The sequence below is a fragment of the Tachysurus fulvidraco genome, chromosome 4, assembly GCF_022655615.1.
Source record: "Tachysurus fulvidraco isolate hzauxx_2018 chromosome 4, HZAU_PFXX_2.0, whole genome shotgun sequence".
NCBI lineage: Eukaryota > Metazoa > Chordata > Actinopteri > Siluriformes > Bagridae > Tachysurus > Tachysurus fulvidraco.
The window spans coordinates 6,286,817-6,312,380 of NC_062521.1; the positions used below are offsets into that span (position 1 = coordinate 6,286,817).

The 25,564-nt window shown below is 39.6% G+C and overlaps 1 protein-coding gene across 32 annotated transcripts in view; it reads left to right on the top strand.

Moving 5' to 3' along the window:
* dst (dystonin) overlaps positions 1-25,564 on the top strand; it is a 114,896-nt gene that overhangs the window by 52,762 nt on the left and 36,570 nt on the right. For 20 of the 32 annotated variants that reach the window (XM_047811989.1, XM_047811997.1, XM_047811992.1 and 17 more), the window contains 30 exons: positions 52-206; positions 410-536; positions 797-980; positions 1,207-1,364; positions 1,453-1,631; positions 1,738-1,876; positions 1,965-2,158; positions 2,262-2,424; positions 2,538-2,621; positions 2,724-2,831; positions 2,949-3,047; positions 3,604-3,705; positions 9,462-9,596; positions 10,602-10,690; positions 10,790-10,898; positions 11,438-18,826; positions 18,907-19,053; positions 19,227-19,442; positions 19,560-19,709; positions 19,836-20,069; positions 20,552-20,704; positions 20,822-21,055; positions 21,140-21,385; positions 21,476-22,018; positions 22,630-22,806; positions 23,324-23,447; positions 23,649-23,857; positions 24,243-24,560; positions 24,680-24,846; positions 25,046-25,202. In XM_047811989.1, the coding sequence (XP_047667945.1) occupies positions 52-206; positions 410-536; positions 797-980; positions 1,207-1,364; positions 1,453-1,631; positions 1,738-1,876; positions 1,965-2,158; positions 2,262-2,424; positions 2,538-2,621; positions 2,724-2,831; positions 2,949-3,047; positions 3,604-3,705; positions 9,462-9,596; positions 10,602-10,690; positions 10,790-10,898; positions 11,438-18,826; positions 18,907-19,053; positions 19,227-19,442; positions 19,560-19,709; positions 19,836-20,069; positions 20,552-20,704; positions 20,822-21,055; positions 21,140-21,385; positions 21,476-22,018; positions 22,630-22,806; positions 23,324-23,447; positions 23,649-23,857; positions 24,243-24,560; positions 24,680-24,846; positions 25,046-25,202 (12,489 nt within the window). The remainder of the gene's footprint in view (positions 1-51; positions 207-409; positions 537-796; positions 981-1,206; positions 1,365-1,452; positions 1,632-1,737; positions 1,877-1,964; positions 2,159-2,261; positions 2,425-2,537; positions 2,622-2,723; positions 2,832-2,948; positions 3,048-3,603; positions 3,706-9,461; positions 9,597-10,601; positions 10,691-10,789; positions 10,899-11,437; positions 18,827-18,906; positions 19,054-19,226; positions 19,443-19,559; positions 19,710-19,835; positions 20,070-20,551; positions 20,705-20,821; positions 21,056-21,139; positions 21,386-21,475; positions 22,019-22,629; positions 22,807-23,323; positions 23,448-23,648; positions 23,858-24,242; positions 24,561-24,679; positions 24,847-25,045; positions 25,203-25,564) is intronic. The other 12 variants (XM_047811993.1, XM_047812015.1, XM_047812018.1 and 9 more) reach the window with 3 other exon arrangements.

The following is a 25,564-nucleotide window of genomic DNA, read 5'->3' on the forward strand; positions in this document are numbered from 1 at the left end:
ATGTTTCTAAGTCCTATGTCTTTATTTTCTAAGTTGCGTTTTTCATTTCAGATTACTATCTACAAAGACGATGAGTGTGTGCTGGCTAATAACTCTCACCGAGCTAAATGGAAGGTAATCAGCCCTTCAGGGAATGAGGCCATGGTGCCTTCCGTCTGCTTTACTGTGCCTCCACCCAACAAGGAGGCAGCAGACATGGCTAGCAGGTGAGCACTTCATGTATTATTAATTCTTTCCATCTCTCCAAAACAGTCAGTGTTCCTGCACCACTCCTCTTTAACCACAGTATCAGTTTACATTCCTTGTACAGGCAACACAATGCTCTGTTCTCCCTGTAACCTCAAGTGTCTTTTTAAAGTGAACAGGTTTCCTGCATTTCATGATCTTGCATTTTATCCTCTTTGATCAGGATTGAGCAGCTATATCAGAAAGTTCTCGCCCTGTGGCACCGCTCTCATGTGAACATGAAGAGTGTGGTTTCCTGGCATTATCTGATGATGGATATCCGCAACATCCGCAAAAGCACTGTTGCCTCTGTAAGGTTTTTTTTTTATTATATACTCTGCATAAAAATCTTAATTATCCAGTGACATATAAGTACAAATAAGTGGAAAACATAAATATCACATAAAGATAAAGATCAAATGCATGCCAAGCTCTTAACCTACTTCAGCACTATTAGGCAGGGTAGATTTATTAAATCTAATCAAAGCCTGTTGGTGCAGGTTTGCCTACAGCTATCATTTTTAATCTTTGCGGTAGCCAGAATTAACTTGCCATAATCTCTTCTACTTAGATTAAGACAATGTTGCCCGGCGAGCACCAGCAGGTCCTGAGCAGCCTGCAGTCTCACTTTGAGGAGTTCCTGGAGGACAGCGAGGAATCAGAGGTCTTCACAATGGCAGACTGCACTCAGCTAGAGAGAGAGGTGCTGGCTTCAAAAGAATCCTATGAGGAATTGCTCAAGTCTGCAGAGAGAGGTAAGGTCATCATTGTGCCCCTTCAAACCTCTTGGGTAGAAAATGAAAATCCTGTGGAATTCTTTAACCAGCTTTGAACTATCCTGTTAAGTCTATGACGTTCCATAATGCATCGGTTTCATAAATGTTTACAGGAAACAATAACATTTAATACACTGTATGATTTTTTTCATGGGTCGTTTTGAATATTACCCCTTTTACTGGATCTTCTTTCTGTGGTCAACAGAGGAACATGAGGAATCGGTGTACAACGTCTTCATATCTGAGGTGCGCAACTTTCGCATGCGCGTTGAAGCCCATGAGGAGCAACTGATTCGGCAGATCCGCTCCCCTCTAGAACGAGATGACTCGAAGGCCATCATGCAGCGCATCGCTGATCAAGAGGTACTTTTCTTCTCATCAGGGTTTACTGTAATACTTGCAATCATGCAAGCATCATCAAAATTGATCTCCTGACTTTTTATACCCACAGAGGAAGAAGGCAGAATTAGACCGGTTGAGCGAGGATCTTGTGGTGCTAAAGGAGAAATGTGAGGCATTCCTCAGACAGGCTGCAAACTCTCCTTCAGTGCCAACACTTTCCTCTGAACTCAATGTGCTCACTCAGAGCATGGCTCAGGTCTATTCCATGTGTTCCATTTACTTGGAAAAGTGAGTGTGTCCTCAAATGATGTGATTGGAAGTAGAATTTGCCCTAATCAAATCATCATGAACACTTTTAGACTCACTGTTTTTCTAAATTGCTGATGTGTCTCAGATTGAAGACAGTGAATTTGGTGGTGAAACACAGCCAGGGTGCTGAGGCGCTGGTCAAGCTGTATGAGGGCAAACTATGTGAGGAAGATGCAGTCAATGGTGACACCAGGTCTATTGATGCAGTTATGAGCACTCTCAAGGTAGGTAGTCTAAACAGATGTCTTTGCATATTTGCTGTGTTTATTTATAGCTTCCTTTTAGCTTATTATCCAAAATGGATATTTTCAGCAATGGAGGTCTGAGATCGATGAAAGAAGAGATGTATTCCATGACCTGGAGGATGAATTACAGAAAGCTAGGGCTATCAGTGACCGTATGTTCAAAACCCATAACGAGAGAGACTTTGACCTAGATTGGCACAAGGAGAAGGCTGAGCAGCTTGTAGAGAGATGGCGGAATGTTCACTCTCAGATTGAAAACAGGTCAGTCAGGCTAATAAATAAATCAATCTTCTTTCAGTAATATTGCCACCTGATTTGTTTGAAGGAAATGTATGATGTATTTAAATCTGCAAACATTTGTCAGACTTCGAGATCTGGAAGGCATGAGTAAGTCTCTGAAATACTATAAGGATGCATACAGTAACCTTGATGAGTGGACCAAAGAGATGGAGGCGAATCAGCTGAAAACTCAAGAGAACCAGCCAGAGGACAGCAAAGCTTTGGCGGAGTTATTAAACCAACAGAAGGTAAGAAATCTACCCTTTTGAGTTCTAAAGAAATGACCATTTTCCATAAGTAAAGTGTCATTACACAAGTTTTTTTTTTCATCTAGTCAGACTGTGATATTTCTGTCATTTAGGTGCTTGTTGCGGAAATTGAACACAAGCAGAGCAAGATGGATGAATGTCAGAAGTACTCAGAGCAGTATTCGGTTGGAGTGAAAGTGAGACTGGCTTTCCACCTCATCTTGTTGTGAACCATGAGGAAAGGAAATAATTGAGACACAGAAACACTGACGGTGCATGATGTTCTTTTCTGCTTCCAGGATTATGAGCTTCAGTTGATGACCTACAGGGCCATGGTGGACTCTCAGCACAAGTCTCCAGTGAAGAGGAGGAGGATACAGAGCTCATCAGATACCATCCAGCAGGATGTAAGCTAGAAAACAATTCATGAGAAAATTATTTAACAATACGTATTAAATAGGAAAACAAATATCAGGCGTGCAATGTTTACTCAAGCTATGCATTTGCTTTCTTTTAATTCTCAGTTTATGGACCTCCGCACTCGCTACACAGCACTGGTCACTCTTATGACACAATATGTGAAGTTTGCAAGTGAAACTCTGAAAAGGGCAGAGGAAGACGAGGTAGGATTTTCATATGATCATGTTTTTTTGTTGTTGTTGTTGTCATTATTCACATGGAGGATTTTTGTAATTGAAATTGCCACAAGTTCAGTTGCTTGCATATGGATACATCTTTGGGTGCTTTGCAGATTATATTCAAGTGTAATCTTGAATATAACGAAGTGCTTGTTACGGTGTTGCTTCAAATGTGGACATTGGACAGTATGGTCTCTCTGTTCTGCAACAGTAGCTTTTGATATCCGTTTACTTGCTTTTGGGTACACTTCCTGTCATTCTGCACACACCTTTCAGTATTCTGAGAGCTCTATGAAGGCTTTTTGTCCCAGTTGGCGCTCTTAAGTGTTATTTCTTTACAGGCACAATAAGGCAAACAGCTCCTTTTTGCACTATCTTTACATTTAAAAGCTGCTTTTAGATACAAAATATTAAACATTTTGTATTGTTGAAGGTGGAGGGGCATTTTCATGCTTGGTTTGGTAAGTTTCCAGAAGTTTGCCAGAGCCTCCTTTTCCTTCCCTAGCCAAGGACTGGAAGGTAATTTTACCTTTAATTTCAGAAGAAGACATGTATGGACAAAGCTGAGTATAGGAGCTGCTTGGATAGTATGGAGCTGCAGAAAGTGGCACGTGATGAGGAGATCTCCAGGCTCAGACGGCAGGTACTGGAATTAGAGGCTTCCTTGTCCGACAGACAACAGCAGCTGGACATCCTGGGAGGGGAATTAGAGATGCAAAAAAAATGTATTGATGAATTGAATGTACAAAAATCTAAGGCAGAGTATGAAGCACAACAATACAGAGTTGAGCTGGAGGGTGCTATAAGATCCAGAACTGCCATTGAACAAGAGCTTAAAAATTCGCGTCAGTATATTCAACAGACAGATGCCAGACAACAGTCTTTGGAGGAGAGTCTTCGCATGCTGCGGAAGAACATAGAAGACAGCACTATGGCCCGTAGGAAACTGGAAGATCACTTGCGACGCAAGGACAATGATGTCCAAGATCTGGAGGAGCACAGGCGTTCATTGGAGAAGGAGCTGAAAGCCAAGGAGGGTGCTGAAGCAAATCTCTTGAATCAGGTTAGGACCATGGAAATAGATCTGGTCCAAAAGTCTGAATCCAGACTAGTGCATGGTGAATCACGGAAGGAAGTTGTACAGAAATCCACCTCCTCCATCTCTGCACCTGAAGCAGAGGCCCTACAGTTCAAAGTGGATGAACTTGCAATGGGCAAAATGAAAGCTGAAACTGAGATCAAGTCATTGAAGTCTGAGCTGAACTCAATGCTTATGCAGAAGAATATGGCTGATGAAAAAGCACAGCGCTTCAAGGAGCTTCTTGATGATGCAAATACTAGGCTGATGAAGCTTCAGGTGGAAATGGAGTCAGATAGAAACAGCATCAGAAAGAAATCAGACGAATTGAGGCAGGAAGCCTCTGAACTTAGGAAATCTGTCTATATATTTCAAGAACAAGTCAAATCACTTCAGCGAGAAAAATCTTCACTAGAGCACAGAGTGCTATTTCATAAAACCGAGGCTGATGGATTAAAGGAACAACTTAAGATCAGTCAAGGAAAGCTTCTCCAGTGGAGCACTAATGAGCAAGAGAATTGTCAGAAACAGAGAAGTCTAGAAGAAGAGCTTGCCTCCAAACAGGCTGAAGGAGAACAGATGAAATTTAAGGTGAATGAGATGAACAGAATAAATCAGTTGTTAGAAGGTGAAATCAGGCATCTGACGGTAAGTATCGAGTCATTCCAGCAAGAAAAATCACATTTTGAGCAAAAGATAAAAACTGTGAAAAATGAGTCTGAGAGCCTCAATGAGCAACTGCAGAAAGCAAAAGAAGAACTAAGCATTAAGACAAGAATGGAAAAGGATTTGCAGCTAAAAGTCAAAAACCTTGAACTAGAACTTCAGAAAAGTGACTTACAAGTGAACCAACTTACAAAGAAAGTAGAGGAACTAAGAAGAACCATGTTGGACAATGAACGCTTAGCAAAGAATCTGAATGCTGAACTCGATAAAGTTAATATGGACATTGGCAGCAAAGATCAGCAAATTAGCATATTTAAATCACAAGCAGAGAGTGCAAAATCTCAGCTGAAAATAATTGAAGAAGAACTTCTTAAAAAAACCCAGACATCCCATGAGCTTCAGTTAAAACTGCGAGACTACAATGAGGAGGTGAAAAAAACATCAGAGTTTCAGCAGAAAGTCAAAACCCTCAATGAAACAATAACAGATTATGAAACCGATATTAGAAATCTGAAATCAGAGCTGACCACCATATCGGTGGAGAAGAATCTAGCCAATCAAAAGGTCCAGGAGCATAAAGTGGAGATAAATAACTTGAACATGGCATTACAGAAGGCTAAGAATGAAGCACAGAAGGAGTCATCAGAGTCTAAGAAGAACATTGCAAAGTTGAGAGAGCTTGAGAATGAACTTGTACGATGCAGACAGAACATAAACCGAATGACCGGCACCTCCGAAAAGGCCGCAGTCAATCTTAAACTGGATATCTCTAGTCTTCAGCGGGAAAAGCAAGCTGCTGACCAGAAGTTACAAGCTTTGAAGACTGAATTTGATGGACTTAATTTAACTCTCAAAAAAACAAAAGATGAGTTGCTCAGAGTGACTCAAGAGGGGAAGATGAATCAGTCAAAAATCAAAGAGTTGGAGACGGACCTTCAGAAGAATAGGCTGGTCATTAGAGAGATTAACTCTAATTCTGACAAACATACAGCTAACCTACAACAGGAATGTTCTAACCTTCTTAAAGAGAGAGGTATTGCAGAAGAAAAAATCACAACTCTGACAGCTGAAATTTCACAGCTAAAAATTAAGTTGGACCACACTCAAGAAGATCTGATGCAAAAGCAGAAGGAAACAGCAGCTGCCAAATTGAGATCTCAAATGTTAGAGGATCAGTTGGAGAATTGTAAGAGAATGCTTGAGGACCTGAAAGGGAAACTTGAGTTACAAAAGAAAGGCTATGAGACACAGTTACAGTTGGTTCAGAGTGAGATGGAGCAAAAACTGGCTTTGCAGGAGTCACGAATGAAACTAGAATGTGACAGAAAATCAAAGGAACACTTGCATAGTGCTGAAACCATTGAACGAGACAACCAGCAACTCTTGCAGGAGATTGAGAAGCTGAAAACATTGCATTTAAATGCCCTTAAAGCCAAACAGGAAGCTCAAAAACAACTTGACAGCACGTCTTCTCAACTGGAACAATCCAGGAAACAAAAAGGAGCTTTAGACCTTGAACTGCTTAAAGCAAAATCTAAGATTACCGAATTAGAAACCGAGAAAATCAGAGTGAAATCCAGCATCACACAACTGGACAATATCCGCAAAGAGAACTCTGAAGAAACAGCGAGACTGAAGCAGATGTTGACAGAGACTAAACAAAAATTAATGATGTCAGAAAATGAAGCAAAATCCTCAAAGGACCAAATTGCATCATACCTAAAAGAAGTGAAATCTTTACAGGAGAAGAACCTAAAGCTTGAAGTGACATACACCTCGGAGATTAAACGTCTGAAAGAGTCCGAAAGTGTGAATCAAGTCAATCATCAGTGCGCCAAAGACGGTGAGCTTGCAAAGCTGAAGACGGAGTTGATGTTGACGCAGAAAATATTGTCTTCCTATGAAGAGGCCAAACAAAATCTGGAGGAGGAACTTAAGAAAATGAAAGTGACTTCAGAGGTAAATATTAATAAGAATGTGTTAATGTTTTTAAATTAGCTACTGCGATTTTATGTAGATTTTCTGTTTTTCATACATTTGCCTGAAAAAAAAATATTTACTAACTGTCAGTTAATCTCTTGCTTTTAGATAGCTACTTTGAAGAAGGATAAAGTATTGGAAGAACTGAAAATTGTGAAACAAGACAAAATGATACCCTTGGATAAAACATCCCAGGAACTAAGGATAACTGAAAACTCTATTTCAAGTTCATCTAGACAGGACCAACATTCAACTCTCTCCGATAACAACCAAAGCAATCTTACTGAACAGACATTTACATCCCTGAAAAGCTCATTGTCAGACAAAAGCAAGTCTGGGAAAAATCAGTCTGTAACATTTAATATTATCTCCACTGAGTTGTTTGACGGTGAATCTGATCCCTCAAAGATAAGCAAATCGAGTGAGTCAAGTTTGCCAAAGCTTCAAGGACTGAGGGGTCGGGTCAGTATTAAAAAGTTGATTAAAACCAAAATAATTACTGAGGAAATTGCACTGAAGTTAAAAACTGGATTGATAACAATGGAAGAGGTTCAAGCATCACTAGCCCAGTTCACTGGTAAACCTGTTTCAATTGCTGGGATTTATATTGAATCTGGTAAGAAAAAGGTTTCTTTTATGGACGCAGCAATGTCCGGTGTTATGGCGAAGACGTATGCTATTGAGTTTTTGGAAGCACAGGCTGCCACAGGAGCCATTATTAATCCAATCACTGGTGAAAGCTACAGTGTTTCAGAGGCTATTGATAAAGGCATTATTGGTGGGGAGTTTAGGGAAAGATTAACAGACGCTGAAAAAGCAGTCAATGGTTATCCTCACGGTGGAAAACTACTCTCTGTCTTTCAGGCTATGGAGGAACGAATTTTAGACAGACATAGAGGGAAGGGTATACTTGAAGCACAAATTGCAACTGGAGGGCTGATTCATCCATTGATTGGCATGCGGGTTCCACCAGATAGTGCCATTGAACAGGGACTCATAAATCAAGCCACCCTCCAAACTCTGTTCGATCCCATCACTAACCCAAAGAGTTTCCACAACCCAGAAACAGGACAGAGAGCATACTATAATGAACTCCTTAAATTGTGTGTATATGATGTCAATGGTGGCGTTTATCTTCTACCCTTTGGAAATGATCATATTTCTACCCCAGCGAGCACTCACAGAGTGTCAGTCATTAACAGTTCCACTGGTGCAGAGATTTCGACATATGAAGCTTACAAGGCTAATCTCATCGATAAAAGAATCTACCTGTTCCTCTCGCAACAGGAGAGCGAATGGCAAGAGATGACAGTGATTGACTCAAGTGGAAAACTTTTGCATACTATAACTGATCTAAAGAGTGGTAGACAGTTTTGCATTGAAAATGCTCTCAGTCTAAATATCCTTCAATCAAGTGAACTTCAGAGCTACCGTAATGGTCAAATGAGCATCTGTGAGCTCGCTGACCTTCTGATTTCTAGAAAGGTTGTGATAAAGAATAAGCACAGCCCCATTGCAGGGCTCTGGGATATAACTTTCAAGAAAAGACTCTCTGTTGTCAAAGGATTTCAACAAAACCTTCTGGATAGGCTCACTGCACTGAAACTCCTTGAAGCTCAAGCCTGCACTGGAGGCATCTGTGACCCTTCATCAGGTGACAGATTTCAGATCGCAGATGCTGTCCAACATGGACTTCTGGATGAAAATTTTGCTCGACCTCTGCACCAATATGAGCAAGCCTACTATGGCATCATCCATCCCCAAACTGGAAAGACACTGACAGTAGGTCAGGCAATGCGCGAGAACCTGTTTCCTAAAGACATTGGACTCCGATGTCTTGAATATCAGCTTGCAACTGGAGGCCTGATAGACCCAGAAACCCATAACAGGGTCTCTTTGGAGGAGGGACTCAACAACGGTCTTATAGACAAGGCAACAGCTGCACACGTGAAAGATGATCACTCACTGGTCAAAAATATCACCTGTCCAAAAACAAAGAGGAAAATTTCTTTTAAAGAAGCTCTGGAGAAAGGTGTCTTTGACAGCCACACTGGACTCCTGCTGCTTGAAGCTACAAAGCCCCATAATGTTGGGGCCACATCGTCTTTCCAATACATTTGGACATATCGTCACTTCTAAAGCAGAATTTCTAGATATTTGAGCCAAAATAGAAGCAGAATTGTGCAATTGTTGTTAACTACAAATGAAAGTGAATAACCACTGGCTTTAAGCAAATGGATATTGGTAGCTATTAGCTTCAGATTCTTGTTAGCATGTTAGATTCATTACAAATGACTAGGTGTTGGCAAGTAATGTAACCAGAATGTAATGGGTTTATGAGTCACAGAACGTTTGGTGTATATGTACAGTATACATATGTATCTATGTTTCAGAACCGAGGTTTTTTTTTTTTCCCTTATAAAATATGTGTATATTTGTTTATCTTATATTTTCCACAGCTATTTGTATGCAACCACCGAGCACAAACTCACAAACATCCATCTAACAAAATAAATATTTAGATTTTTATTTTATGTATTTAATTACTCTTTTTCTTTCAAGTAAGAAACACGATGGCATGGAGAGATATTTTCTCATCCGCAACATAACAGCAACTAGTTGAAGTTTCCTGCTTTTGTAATTCATTTCACAACGTCTTTTTCCACAAACTTCAGAAATCGGTCGAAGAGGAGAGAAAAGAGCACGGTGATAAAGTTAGCAAGTTATTAAACTGGATGTCTGATGTGAACAAAAACGGAAAGGCTGTAAAAGATGACAAAGGCAGCACAGAGAGCTGTAATAAGTCTCAGGTAAATCACTTTCTGCAATGTTTTCACCCCCCAAATAATTTTTTTTTTGTTTAAATAACTTCCAGCGAGTCACATCCAACACTTTACTGTTTATTTTTATGTATGTACATTACTTGGAATAAAGAAATGAATTGTGTATATCTGTTTGCATTACTTTTAGATTTTAAATGAATTACATGTCTCTTCTGTCATGATATGATGACAATATGTTCACAAGCACACAAAGTACACAATCACATTCATCATAAACATTGCAGATGATTCGAATTCAAAAAACACATGCACAAGTAATTTTACTTAAGTACAAAAGTTACACAGATATATTTTCTGCATGAAGGGATCTTTCGTCCTTACACTAAATACACTCCACATTTATTACACATGCATAGATTTTTTTTTAACATGCATTTAAACGTCACCCAGATGACCATCATTTTATGTCTTTTCCAAATGGCCAGAATAGAAAAGGTTTCCTCCAATAGTTTTCAAGTTTTAATGGCAATGGATTACAGAAGCCTTAGCCATTTAAGCCATTTTGCTTCATGAGTGGACACGAGACATGTATATGGGCCTATTTGTCCTTTCTCTCCCTGTTTCTATACTTAGTTCTAAAAGGCATATACAGTACATGGAAAGGAGTGCTCATAAGCCCCACACCATACAAACACTCATTTAAATAAACAAAAAGTGTCCCCTATAATGTGATTACACTGAACAAGAGGCATAGATTTGTTCAAGCAAATGAATGTTCAATCAAACCCATGCTGTAGTCCAGCATTATAGAGCAATTTGTATACACACAGAATCCATTTTTACACAAACAAAATGCATGCATTTAGAGTTTATAATTAGAATTCTTTATCTTGCTTATTTATTTATTTATTTATTTATTTATTCATTCATTCATTCATTCATTCATTCATTCATTCATTTAGACAGACAAGCTATGGACCTTGCAAAAAAGCTGTTAATGAACTAATGTTAATGTTTAACTCATTATATCAGATTCCTGTGGAAGAAGTTTTATCTAAGAAGGAACAAGTTACAGAAGCTATTAGAAGTACACAGCTGATGCTGAACAAGCACAGTGACAAGTATGTTCCTTTATTTCTTTCACAAAAAAAAAATCTGATTTATTGTTTAAATCAGAAAGTTTTAAGAATTATGAACGATTGCATTTTCTTATTTATTAGGATGTCTGAAAAGGAAAAGTGTGAAGCAAAAGAACAGCTAAAACTCCTCCATCAAGCCCATAGTGAGCTCTCGCAGATGAGCGTGAACCAGACACCCGCTGCTGAACAGGTGAGAGAGATGAAGTCATTCATCATGCTACTACATGAGCGACATGCTTTCCTCAATGCATGGCTAACATGTTACAGCTCACTGAGCATGACACTGTGTGAAAGGTTTCAAATATACAGTATGTTCACACTAACATTTTAAACTCATCCCTGGGTAAGGTGGTGTTTTTTTTTTGTTTGTTTGTTTTTTTTGAACCGAGTGAACTGAGTATGCTGTAAACATAGCAGAGCATGAGTTTATAATGCTACTTGTTCTTACTTCACAGCAAACAGCAAAATTTCTCGCCCCACTGCAGTAATACTCATTGTGTTGTCTTTAACCAACGTTGTTGTTTTTTGCAAGATACTGAACGTTCTGTCCACAGATGCATGAGAGCTTTTAATTCTGCTCTTCTTGCTGTTGAAAGTCTGATTTGACTGTTGAAAATGAACTGTAAACTTGTGTAAAGGGTGAGTACATGTTTAACACTGTGAAAGAATTTTAAACACTAAGTAATTTCACATTCACGATGCAGTTTTAATTCCTATTCCTTTTTGCAGGAGTTTGAAGTCATCGAAGGCATTCTTGATGTGGGAAAAGGAGCAGTTCTGTCTGTATGCCGTGCAGTACAGACTGGTCTCATTGACCACTGCACTGGGCTCAGTCTCCTTGAGGCCCAACTCTTAACATCTGAACTCATCTTACCCGAATTCCACATGTGTCTAGACTTGGACAATGCATTCAGGCACAACCTAGTGGATGAACCCATGTATAAACAACTCCAAGACTTGAATGAAGCCAATAAACGTGTTCAAATCCCACGGTATGCTTCTGAACCTTTGCCAGCGGTAGCTGCAGTGAAGGACGGGGCAATTTCTGAGCGTCTAGCTGTAAGGATCATTGAGATCCAGCTAGCAACTGGTGGGTTAAGGGTGACATACCCTGGAGAAAATGTAAGTCTTGAGAGGGCATTTGAATTTGGCCTAATTCCCCACTCGCTCTATATTAAAATATTACAAAGACAGAATACCTGGAAGGATTTAATTGATCCTAATACAGCTGAAAAAGTTTCTCTTATTCAGCTTGTGCAGCGGAGTATTGTGCACGAGGAGACAGGGCTTCGTGTGCTGGCAGTGAAGTCTGGAAAAGATGGGAGTATAGCGTTTTCGTCCGGAAGAGAGGTCAGCATTCTGAGAGCGACACATGAGGGTCTGATAGACCGAGAGACCATGCTCCGGCTGCTAAGTGCACAGCTCTCTGCAGGAGGTATAGTTGATCCTAGAACAAACTGTAAGCTTACAGTAGAAGAGGCCTTATTTGAGGGTCTTATTGATCAGGACACTGCCAGTGGGATTCTGAGCCATCAAGCACAGAATGGTGGCATCATAAACCCTAAAACCGGGATTAGACTTACAGTTGATGAAGCTGTACAGTGTGATTTAATGAGTTCCAGAAGTGCCCTGTTAGTTCTGGAGAAACAGAAATGTTTCATGGGCCTCCTCTGGCCACACTCTGGTGAAATCCTCAATGTCTCAAGGTCAATACGGCATGAAATCATCACTGAGAAACTGGCACATGAGGTTTTGTGTAATCGACATAACATAGCGGCATTTTACATACCAGAGAACTCTGAGGTAGTTGATATTGACTCTGCTGCACAGAGAGGTTTCATCAACGCTTGCACAGTAGACTTTTTAAAAACGATACAAATACCTGATATGTTCCCGGATGTAGATGATCTCAATGACCAATTTTCATCATGGCTAGTAATGCGTGAGCTTCAAATTGATGCCTCTGAAAGATCCAGAGAAGGATTGGAAGCTAACGAAAAGAGTACAAATGCCCCATCTTCATTGGAAGCCAAACAGCTTTTTGTTTCCTTTTTAATGATGAACAGCTACATGGACCCCAAATCAGGAAAGAGGCTTTTAATTTTAGATAGGCAGTTAAATAAAATGGCTAAAGTATTACTAGAAATGTCAGAAATTGACACACATGCTTCATCTCTAGATGAGGACTTTGCAGATGATTTACACATCACAGGCACTGGTGAATTGGCAGTTTTACATATTGATGAGCCTTTACCAAGAATAGTAGAAGGGAGTATTTCAGAGATGTCGACTGATTGTGATCCTTATGTAAAAACTATTGAATCAGAAAGTCTTACTACAGGGTCAGGTGAAGTCTTTAATACTTTGCTGGAAAGAGCCATAAAAGCACCTGAGATTAAGACAAGTGAAAGTGCACCTGAGGATACAAATACAGATGCATGCCCACAGTATCATCCACATGAGATTAATCCACTAGTTTCATTACAAGCAACATATAAAGACGCCACACAGTGCTCTGTAGGGTGCAGTGAAAAAACTGAACATTCTGATTTGCGCACTGAATACAGCCAACGTGAAAGTGCGTATGACGAAAAACTGGAACGAGATCATGTGTTGTGCCTTCTGAGGGACCAAATAAAAGAGGGCGGCATTTTAGATGTCATCTCTTTAAAGCGTTACAACCTCAATGATGCTTTTGTTAGAGGCCTCATTGATGATGAGACTGTGTTAGAGCTTCTTGCACTGCAGCTTGGAAGGCAAAATATCACACGAAACAAAACCGTGACCATGTCAGTATTGAAACAAGCCGTATCAGAAGGATACATATCATCTCACATAGCTTTACAAATCAAGCAGCAGCAAAATTTGCTTAGTGATTCATCTGAAAAAAGCATCAGTGCTTCGGGGGCTTGCGAGATGTGTTTGATCACTGATAATGTTGGCAGATTTGTCCTTGATTCAGAAGATGGCCAAAAGGCCCACAATGATCCAAATGGAAATTGTGATAATGAAGCAAATGATGTAAAGAGTGACGAGATGTCTGCTCTGGACTTAAGTGAAAATGGTCCAGATACTGAAAATGCAGTAAATACATGTAGGTCTGAAGAACTACCAAAAAACCCCAAACAAATGAACAGGAGTTTGGACTCATCATTTGCCTTAAATACAATTTGTAATGAGGAGATTGGAGCAATATGTCCAAGTGCTGAAATTCTGTTAGCAAATTCAGCCCAATTAACCAGTGGATTAGACTCCAGCTTCTTGGTAAAAACATGCAATGAGGATAAGATAAAGAAACACAGTGTTAAAATCACACCTGTGGTTTTGAGTGAAAATAGTCAAAATGCAGGAAATCCAGAAGGATTAAGACCTTCAGAAGAATCAGCAAATTCAAATAAAAATTCCAGTGTTTTTGACTCAACGTTCATCTTAAATACAGTTGGTTATGTGGAGGTGACCGTTGAGGAGTTTGCTAAAAATACTAAAAATGCAACGAAAAGGCCAGATGAAGCCGTTCATCTGTTAGCACCTTCGACAGAATTGACTAATAGTTCGGACTCATCGCTCACTTTAAAAACAGTTAGTGCTGAGGAGGCTAATGAAAAACGTTCAAGCAACAAGTATGGATTAATGACCACGGCTGAAAGCAATGCTTTATTATCTAATTTAACACAATTCACTAGTAGCTCAGAATCTAGCTTAAAGACAGTTATCGGTGAGGGAATCAGTGATGAGAGGTTTGATGATGAGAGTCTGAAAACTGAAAATGAGGTGAAACAAACAGAGAAAGCCTCTAATCTCTTAGCAACACAAGCAACGCAACTGGCCGATAGCTTGGACACATCGTTTACTTTAAAAACAGCAAGTGACAAGGACATAATTGATGGGGATTTTAGTGATAAAGGTCTACATGCTAAAGATGAGATGATAACACTTGAAGACAATGATCTGTCAGCAAACTCGGCACAAATTAACAGTAGTTTGGACACATCATTTAAGGCAGATAGTGATGATAAGCTCTTTCATGAACTTGTAGAAAAATGTCCACATACTGAAAGTGCAATAAAACAACCAGAAGACACTCAGCTACCAACAAATTCAAAACAAATTACCTGTGGTTTAGACTCACTGTTATTATTAAAGGCAGGTAGTGATGTGGAGATCACTGTTCTCGAGAAAGAAAGTTTTGAGAATTCTGGTGTGAACCTCAGTGAAAAATGTGCAAGTACTGACAATACAGTAACTAGGACAGAAGAAGACACTCCTCTATCAGCAAATACAAAACAAGTGATCAGTAGTTTGGACTCAATGTTTAGCTTAAATGTAGATGGTGAGGAGATAACAACTGTGAAGTCAAGTGATGAAAATACGCCAGATGAGGTAAATAGTTTATTAACAACTTCAACACATTTGACCAGTACTATGGACTATGTCGACGAGCTCACTGCTGGAGAGTATGGTGAAAAAAGTCTAAGTACTGAAAATACAGTGGCAAGATTAAAGGAAAACCTTCATCCATTAATAAACACAACACAAATTCCCAGTAGTTTGGACACGCCATTTTTGCCAACAATGTCTGGAGATGATTTAACTGCTGAGAGGTTTAGTACTGATGAAATTGAAATGAAAAGAACCGAGCAAAACAATCCGGCACTGATGACCAGTAGTCTGAACTCAACATTATTGTTCCCCATAGTTAGTGATGAATTTACTGGAGAAAAATGTCCAAGTTCCGAAAGTAGTTTAAACACATCATTCACATTAAAAATCACAAATGAGGAGTTTGCTAAAACATGTCCTAGTGCTGAAAATACAATGAAAAGCACAAATGAAGTCTCTCCTCTATTAAGAGCTCCAACACAAATTGCCAGGAGTTTTGACTCATCTTTTACCTTAAAGACAGCTTGTGATGATGAGATCACTGTTGAAAAACATAGTAAACAATATAAAAGTAATGAAAGTGAGCTGAAAACATTAGAGGAATTCACCAACACAACAATGCATATATATAGCTTGAATTCATTGTTCACTCTAAAGGCAGCTGTTGACAAATGTCCAAGTACTAAAAATGGAGTGAATAAAAGAACAGAGGAAGCATTTCCTCCATTAAAGAGTAGCAGTTTGGAGACCTCGTTCACCTTAAACTCTGGTAGCAAAGAGATCACTGATGACACCTTTAGCCAAAAAAGTCCAAGTACAGAAAGTTCATCGAGGACAACTGTAGGGACTCCTCTGTCAAAAGACTTAACACAAATGACCAGCAGTTTGGATCCTTCATTCACCCTAATGACAGATCATTTCGAGATCTGTGCTAAGGACCTAAGTAAAAAATGCCCAAGTTCTGAACATAATTCAGTGAAAAGAACAGAGGAAGCCACCAGTTTATCATTAACCACCACACAGGACACACCATTCACCCTAAAAACAGATGGCATTGAAATGCATGGTAAAAACTATCCAAGTACTGGAAATTCAGTGAACAGAACAGAGGAAGCCACTCCTCAATTAACAGGTTCAACACTAATGATGAATAGTTTGGACTCTTCTTTCACCATTAATGCAAAGGATGTCACTAATTACATGCTTGATGAAAAATGTTCAGGTGAAAATGCAGATGAAGCTTCTTTTTCAACACACTTAACTACTGGTCAATTGTGTTGGGATAATAATACCTTCATGAATGATAGTGATGAAATCCCTGCTGAGGACTTAAGTGAAAAACGTCCAGGTATTGAAGATGCAGTGGTCAGAGCAAAGGAAGCTGTTCCTCGATTACAAACTCCAACAAAAATGATCAGTAGTTTGGACGCCTCGTTCACCTTAAAGGCAGATAGTGACGAGAGCACTGATGATGCGTTTGGCAAAAAATGTCCCAATACTGAAATTTCAGAAAAGTCATCAGATGCAGATTCTTTATCAACAAACTTGACACAAATGGTCAACAGTTTGGATTCATCATCAACCTTATCGATAGATAGTGATGAGATACCTGCTGAGGAGTTTAGTAAAAAATGTCCAAGCTCTGAAAATACAGTGAACAAAATAATCAGTAGTTTGGGCTCCTCATTAACCTTAAAGACAGATAGTGTGGAGAGCCCTGATGGTGAGTTTGGTGAGAAATGCACAAGTACTGAAAATGGAGTAAACAGGACAGAAAAAGATACTCCTTTAAGCGTCACAACACAAATGGACAGATGCTTAGACTCCTCATTCATCTTAAAGACAGCTAATGATATCAGTAAAGAATTGTTGTATGGCATATGTTCAAGTACTGAAGTGAAAAGAACAAAAGAAACCAATTGTCTATCAGGAAATACTGAAAATGCTTTGAACAGGACAGAGGAAGTTCAAATACACAAATCAACTAAAACGATCAGTGGTTTGGACTCAAGTTCCGTTAATGAGGCAATCACTGATAAGAACCTAAGTGGAAAATGTCCATGTACTGAAAATTTAGAGGCAAGACCAGAGGACATTGCTCATGTATTAACAGACACAACACAAATGACTAGTCTGAACTCCAAACTGCTCTTAAAGACAACTAGTGATTCTTCTTCAGCTGTTGATTTTGATCCAGGAAAACAGGGTTTAGAGGATCTTGGCAGTTCACATTGTTTGGATACCAAAAATGCCATAGATAGAAACCATACAGAGTTGCGGGATGTTCCAGAAAAAGAGAATTATCTGTCATTATTTCAGGCTCCTTTAACCAGTGTTAGTCATGTGGCTTTTAATGAAGCAGCAGTAAAGCAGAAGATAAATTCTGCTGAGAGTGAATCTGGCAAATCCTTTTCGTTGCAAAGTGAGAATTCTGATAAAAGGAAGACAGAGAGCTTACAGAATATACACAAACAGCATAATGCTTTCAGTGAGAAACAGCAAACAGTTAGTATATTCCCCATTGAGGGAGAGTCAGAGAGCATGAATGCAATGGAAGAAATAAAACAACTAACAGATAATGAACCATCTTTATCCTCTTCCACATTAGTTCAGTTATCAGATATGAGAGCTGCCAGCAAAACAAGTGTGAGCCCTGAATCAAGTGAAAACATCCAAGATCAGGAACAGAGTGTATTGTGTCAGTCAGTAGATATTAATGAGAGGCAAACAAATAAGTACAAGAAAGATCCGACTCAGTGTACAATAAGCAAGACTGATGTGATTGGGCTAGAACCCGAGCATGAGCGCAAGTCAGGAACAGCTAATGACCATGCAGCTTTTAAAGCAGTAGTGACTCAATCCAGTCATACTGGTGTCAGTGTTGACAATGAAACCGTCAATGTCTTGGTCAACACCTCAGAGTCTATGGACATGTTTAAGGAGTGTCTCCACAGCAAAGTTTGCACAAGTCCAACCTCAAAGTTCTTGCCAGATGTAACTCTCAGTGATGATTCAAATTATGAGCAGCACTTGGCTGAGCAAGGTGAAGTAGCTGACACAGCAATCGAGTTGTGCCCGCCTAACTCAGGTTTTGTCATATCTGAGACAAACAGATATGATGCAGGAAGTTTAGAGTGCAAAACCACCATCACTCCAGCACACATTATGGGAGAAGAGTCTTCAAAGTCTGTTACACCGAAGCCCAACATTCCACCAAATTTGCCACACAGAGACTTCAAAAATGTTGAACATTATGGAGATAAGCTGTGTGTGAATACTTCCATGATGGAGAGTAAATTTCCACCAGTTTATGAAAAGGAACTGGAACACACTGCAGCAAAAGGAGCTGTAAATGAGATCCAGAGAATGGAAAGTCATGCCCTTGACCTCAATGAGAGCATTTCATCCACTGCTACAACTCAGCATGACTCTCAGATCCTTGTTGAGAACAAAGATCCAGCTCAAGAACCAAGTAGTCCAGTGTTAAAGCAGTCTCAGCTTCAAGAGATGATTCAGGAGATGTCTGAACCAGAAATGCTGAAAGAACCTTTGGGTTGGCTGGAAACCACTGGTCAGGGAGATGAAGGCTCACTTGTAGAAGGTGTTGTTCAGCCCAAAGCTGCTTCCGGTGACAGTTGTGAGGATGACATCTTTCCATCAGCTTGGTCAAGTCGGCAGAGCTCTAAGGCGAATGTTGCAACCACTGAGGAAGAGGAGGAGGTCAAATTTACACATAAAGTGAGCATTAAATCGAGATGTAGTTTTAAATTTGGACAATATAAATTAGCACCTAATCATTATTTTGGTATATGTTGCAGAAATCTTCCACCCAGCATTACTTAGAGTGTGTTGGTAAACTCCAGGATCACTATGACACACTTGAAGACATCAGGAATGATTTTTTAACTCAGAGCTCTTTAGCAGTTCACATTGAAGGTTTACAAGACCAACTGAAAACAACTCAGGTTCGTTTATCATTGCTAAGTTCCATTTTTCTCATTGCTTCATATACTCTCATCCTTTTTCTAGCTTGTTTTCTTCTGATTTTGTAAATCTGCTTTACTAGCTAGATACATTTTCAGCCGTTTCTGTTTGTATAATGTCTGATGATAAACATTTTTTGTACAAACATTTCTAGGCTTTGGTAGCACAGCTTGCTGCATTTCCTGCCAGTTTGACCTCAGATTTGAAGGTAGCAGAGCAGCTTTTAAATTCCGCTGATGAGCTCATCCCCACACAAGTCCAGCATGATTTAGCTGCAGTTTTTGTCGATGTGAAAGCCACTTTCACAGATGTTTGCCATTTATCATCTGAGAGACATGACACAATTCTCCAGGCCATCGATGCAGCCAAGGTCAGTATCTGAGAATAGACCATATTCCTTTATTAATTTGGGATTAGAATAGTTGCACATTGTTGAGAAAAGACTTATTCCTAGGACACATCTGGTCCATGTCTGAATGTTTTTCAGGGAAATTTGGAGTGTACCTTTCAAGACCTTCTCACCTCCCTCGAAAAGCTTTCATCTTGTATACAAGATCATCATGAAATAGTGTGTAAGCTTGACATCATAACCACAGATGACTTGGAGACAGTTAAATATAGGATTCAACAAAACAAGGTATGATTCTTAAAATAAAATCCAGTTTTATTTATTCATCAACATTTCTTGAAAAATAGATTAATGCAATGTAAAGTATTCTGGAATTTAAGTCAATCTTTCAAGATTTTTTATTTTTATTTTCAGGATCTAGAGAAGAACCTATCCGGTACTCGACAGAATCTAGAGGATACAGCTTTTGATGTCCAGAACTTCATATCCGAGCACGCACAGTTCCTAAACCCAGCCCAGAACAGACAGATGCTGAAAAGTCTCAGTGCCACACAGAGAGCCTTTAAAGAACTGATGGAGCGAGTGTTTACTCAGAGGCACGCACTGGACCTCCATTTGGAGATTCGTGAGGATGAGATTCAACAGCAGGTCTGAATGACTCCAAATCCTCTTGGAGTTCATTGAAATTTGTTGAGCTGATTTGGACTGGATGCATTTTCTGATTGCATCAATATGTCATTATGCTGTTGGTAGGAAATGCTCTAATGTCATGGTTGCATGATCTCCCTAACAACACAGCAATAACATTGCATGACCACATAATACAAGTATTTTTTGATCATGTTCACATTTTGCAGGCGTCAAGAAAGCGTTCAGCACTTACTCCAGAGGACCAAAGCTTTTTATTGTGCATCTTCTTTGGAATGCTTTCCAGCAAGTCAATCCTAACACAACCAAGAACACTTTTGTGTACATTTTGTCACTTATTTGGTCAAAACCCAAAACCCTAATCTTGTTAATAGCTAGCATGTTTACAGCATACTCGGTCATGTTCACTTTTTGGAATGTCGAAGTGGTTTATATTGAGACATATTTCATTTTATTTTAACTCACGTTGTCATTTATGTCAGAATGCTGTTGAGAAGCAGAAGGAGTTTGTAGCCAAACTTCAGGAGCTGTGTGATGACCTAACTCAGACCGAGAACCGTCTCATCGGCCACCAGCAGCAGTCCAGCAGTGCAAAGAGTGTGGGAGACATCCAGCAGCACCAACAAGAGAACCAGGTATACACATGAATACAGTACAAGGCTGAGAACCTAATAAACCTGTAAAAATGTATCTTCTTTTGTATGATTAGTACTAAATTCGTGCCTGCTGTTCTGTCTCCACTGATTTATCAGGCTTTGCAGAAAGACATCCAGGTGAATGTAAATGCCTTGAATGAAGTCATCAATAGCACTAAGAAGTTCCTAGAGGAGAACCGGAGCAAACTGACACCTGAGCAGGTGGCTGCTCTTGAACTCAAGCTAGAAGAGTTGAAGTGCAAATCCAATATGCTTAACCAGAGAGCAGAGGAAACCAGGAAAGAACTGGAGAAAGTTGTGACGACTGTTATTAAACAGGAGACGGAAAAGGTTGGACATTTTCTACTGCTACCGCTGTCAGCGCTGACAATTCTTGCTTTTTGTAAATATTCTGAAAAATATATTTGTGTTTAGGTTGCAGCTGTGGAACAACTTGAGGAGACCAAAAACAAAATAGAGGTTCTCTTAGACTGGGTGTCCAACATCGGGAAAGAAACCGAGATGGCCAAAGAGAACGGAAACATGCCAGTTGAAGGAAAAAGAACAGGAGTGGAAGATGACCCTAATGGAAATGCACTGGACGCCACAGATAACACCTCACAGTGGTCAGGTGAAGACAATAAAGAATTGGATATGGATCAGCAATATGAGAGGCTTAAGGTAAGTAGAATATTCCAGTTGATCCGTCATGTTTTAGTGAGCAGTAAAGTTTGCAATCAAATACATAACATTAAAACATCCCTTTTGCAGGCTCACCACAAAGGGATCCTCTCCCAGCAGCAAGACTTAATTATTGCCACCCAGTCTGCCCAGGCTCTGCTGGACAAGCAGGCAGATGTCCTCTCTCCATCAGAAAAAGTGCAGCTCCAGAAGAGCATCAAAGATCTGAGAGAGTGCTATGAAGTCTCTCTCACCCAGGCTGAGCAGCAGATGAAACAGATGCAAAGTGTTCAGGAGGAGCTGCACAAGTTTGAAGGTGACTATGAAGAGTTTGGAGTGTGGCTACAGCAGGCACAGGAGCAGCTGGCAGAGCTGGGAGCCCCCACTGGCCACTTGGCTGTTCTGCAAGAGAAGCTTGAGAAGCAGAAATGTTTTTATGAGGATGTGATCTCCCACAAGGGGGACTTGCGTTTCATTACCATCTCAGGACAGAAAGTGCTGGATGTGGCCAAGGCCTGCAGCCGTAAAGAGCGTAAGCAGGGATTGCTTGATGTGGACACTTCAGGAACATGTGCTGCTGTGAAGGAGAAGCTGGACTCCACTGCTACTCGATACAAAGCCATGCACAGCCAAGTAATTCACTTTAACTTTGCTTGTATGAAAAGCATGGTGCGTTCCTTTTTTGACAACCAACAGATGGCAGCATTTCTATGCATATAAATGATAGACCATGAGTATCACCATATCATCCAGAGCATATACCTCAGGATATTAACCCATTAAATCTCTAGCTTATTATACAATCTAACATTTTTGGTAATGTTTATGGAAACACGTCTTTATTGTTATTTAGCTTCATCTTTCAATAAAGTGAAGTCCAACCTATAATTGTTATTTGAAGAACACGGAAAAACCTTAAAAATTACCAAAATGTTTCACTAATGCGCACGCATCACTTTTTTTTTTTTTTGTGACCAAGAAATTCTTATGATCAAAATATAACTCCGATTCTCAAATATAATATTAAGGAGTTATTCTAATAGAAATATAGAAACCAAATCATTATTTGGATTATAGGATAATTACAAATGAAACGAGAACTTTGTAAATATGGCAGTACTTATAAAAATAGTAAGACAAAACAATGTGAGACAGAGATACATCATTAGAGAGATCTTAAATGTTAAGACTTGAGCACATGCATATCGTGTACTTACTGTAAAACGAACTCTTCTTTGTTTCAGTGCAACCAGCTTGGAAACAATCTCAAAGATGTTGTAGACAAGTACAAGAAATACGAAGATGCTGCAAGTTGCCTGTTGTCATGGCTCAATAATTCTGAGGCAGATGCGAGAAGGCAGCAGTCTGAACCTATTGCTGCAGACCCCCAAATACTCCAGAGACAACTGGAAGAGACTAAGGCATGAGAAAAAGAGACACACTGTTGTCATCATTCACAGCTATGTTACTGGCGTCAAAACATTTACATCTAGAATAGAGAACACAGAATGGAAAAGCTGCTCTCACACTCACTCTTCAGAATTTGCTCATAGTCCCAAGCAGGCTGCAAGATCATCACACTGCTGAGCAGACACTATAAACATGTACACGTTATTTTAAAACAACACGCAACAGCATGACCCAGACAAACCACTTAAAGCTTCTGTCAAACGAGCAGAGAACAGTGATTTTTGTAAATTATCCAGCTTGCTCCAACACCTGTATTAGGGTTACCTGTATTAATGCTCTATGCTCATATACTGTATGCTTGCAATTAATATGATGGTAAAGTGATATCAAGAAGTTTTTAAGGCTTTGTTTGTTAAACCAAATACTCAGCCTTGTCCAATTAATTTATTTGCGAATTATTTTATCGTACAATACAAATATTCTGATGATTATTAGTTATTTGATTTAGTATTTTCTTGTCTGTCTCAGGCTCTTCAAGGGCAGACCACTGGCCATCAGGTGGCTCTTGAGACACTACGCAAAACAGCAGATGCCCTTATCACAGCAGAGGGAGATCTACTAAACAACAAGGATGAGCTTCAGGAAGCAGTCGGTGGGTCATACTTTCTCAAATCTCAAGTACTATTATAACCTTTAAAGTAAAATTCTGTCCAATTAAAATATTTCAACTTATGTAGCTTTCAAAATACAACATTGTACAATTACGCTGTTGCAGTTTTATAGCCTCGTACAGTGCTCATGACTGAAATGGTTTGTGTTATCCATGCTTGAACTGTCTCTAAACTGTTTTTAGATGACATTGTGGAAAGGTACGATAACTTGTCCAAGTCAGTGAGTGACCGGAATGAGAAGCTGCAGGTGACGTTAACACGCTCGCTCAGTGTACAGGATGGTCTGGATGAGATGATGAACTGGATGAACAGGGTGGAGGAAAATGTTGGGGAGGGATTAAAAGTGCCCCTAGACTCAGCTGCAATTGCAGATGCACTCAGCAAAGAGGCAGTATGTTGCTTTTCCTCACCAATAAAATGTTCTCATGACATTTTTATTATAGATTTATTACAATAGTTGTTAAAAAATTATTTCTGCTGTCTGAATTTTCCCTCTGCACAAACTGGTCCACACAACAGCCATTAGCAAATAGATTTATCACAAACTAGTTGAATTATAGTTTATGCAACACTAATGATAACCCTAAATATAATTTAACATCTCGTTAGTAATGCATATCAGAACTTACATAAAAACATACAAATGTTAAAAAGAAAATTAAATCCTGAAATTAAAAAAAAAAAAAAAAATCGCCTCTTATATGAACAGCAGCATGATTGCCTGCGTAGACTAGAAATAAAGAGATCATCACGTGATAACAATTTTTAATGCACAGGCTCTGGAGCAGGACATGTCTAGCAGGCAGAGCAGTATCTCCACTATGAAGGCCAAAGTGAAGAAGTTTGTTGAAACTGCAGAGCCAGCAGCAGCTGCTGCTCTCCAGGCAAAGATGGAAGGACTGACCCAACGCTTTGATAATGCCTGCGAGAAGCACAAGCAGAAGATCTCACAAATGGAGCAGCTAAAGGACAAGGTAGAACAGTTTGAGAAGACATCTGAGAAGGTCCAGGGGTTTGTGCTGAAACATTCACATGCTCTCTATGACACTGATGGACCTGGGAAAAATGTAAATGAGCTCTCTCAGCTGGTGCAGGTAATCCCCAAGCTATTTACTTAAGGAATATTCTCTATAATGGACCCTTTCAGATTAAGACAATTTAATTAATGTGTAGTTTAATTGTTTTTAAAATATTCCAAATTTCTTTTTTGTAGGATATAAATGCAGAGTTGGCTGAACACGTAAAGGACATGGAAACACTGAACTTCTTAGCGAAGGAGCTTTCTAACGCTGGCCCAGAGGGAAGCACAGCGCTAATTCAGGGCAAGATGGCAAACCTGTCTAACACATTTAATACCTTTAAGGATACTGTTAAAGAGAAGTGAGTGTCATTCTGTGTAAGAATTAACTTTGACGTCTGATCTGTGTTTTTTGTATTGTGTGAGAATGAATTCAAGATTCATTCCAATGAGCAATGGCAGAAAATATAATGAATGCCACCTGCATGGAGGCCTCATTAGTGGGCATACTGCTGAGTCATGAGAACGTAACAGTATGTGTGTGGATGTTGTATATTACAGAGAGGAGGAAGTAATGTCTTGCCAGGACCAGCTTGGTGAGTTCAAAGTAGCTGCAGGGGTGCTGATGAAGTGGCTGGAGGAGACAAAAGAACAAGTGCCTTTGGTTCAGCCCAACTGCAGTGAACAGGGCCTGGGAAATGATGTGAAGAAAGTCAACGTGAGTGTAACCTCTTCACTCTTTCCCACACAGGTGACAGTTTGCTCGCTTTAAAAAAGAAATGAATAAATAAATAAAGAGCATTTATTTCCGTTTAGAGAAAATATATATAAATGTAGAGGTGTGAATTGGGACTGGGATCCCATGGGACCCCACAAAAGTCGTGGGAAAGGGTGCTGTTAGTCTGAGGCAAAGACAGGAGCAGGCAGGCAGATATGACGCTCGTGGGAAAAAGAAAGGTCACGTTAATTAACACGTAATAGTGGTGGATATGGCATGATGCGACATGTTTACCACATCTTGTGAAAATTGGGCTTTGCTTAGTGCTGGTCAGGGTTTTAGTGGTTTGTATTTGCTTATAT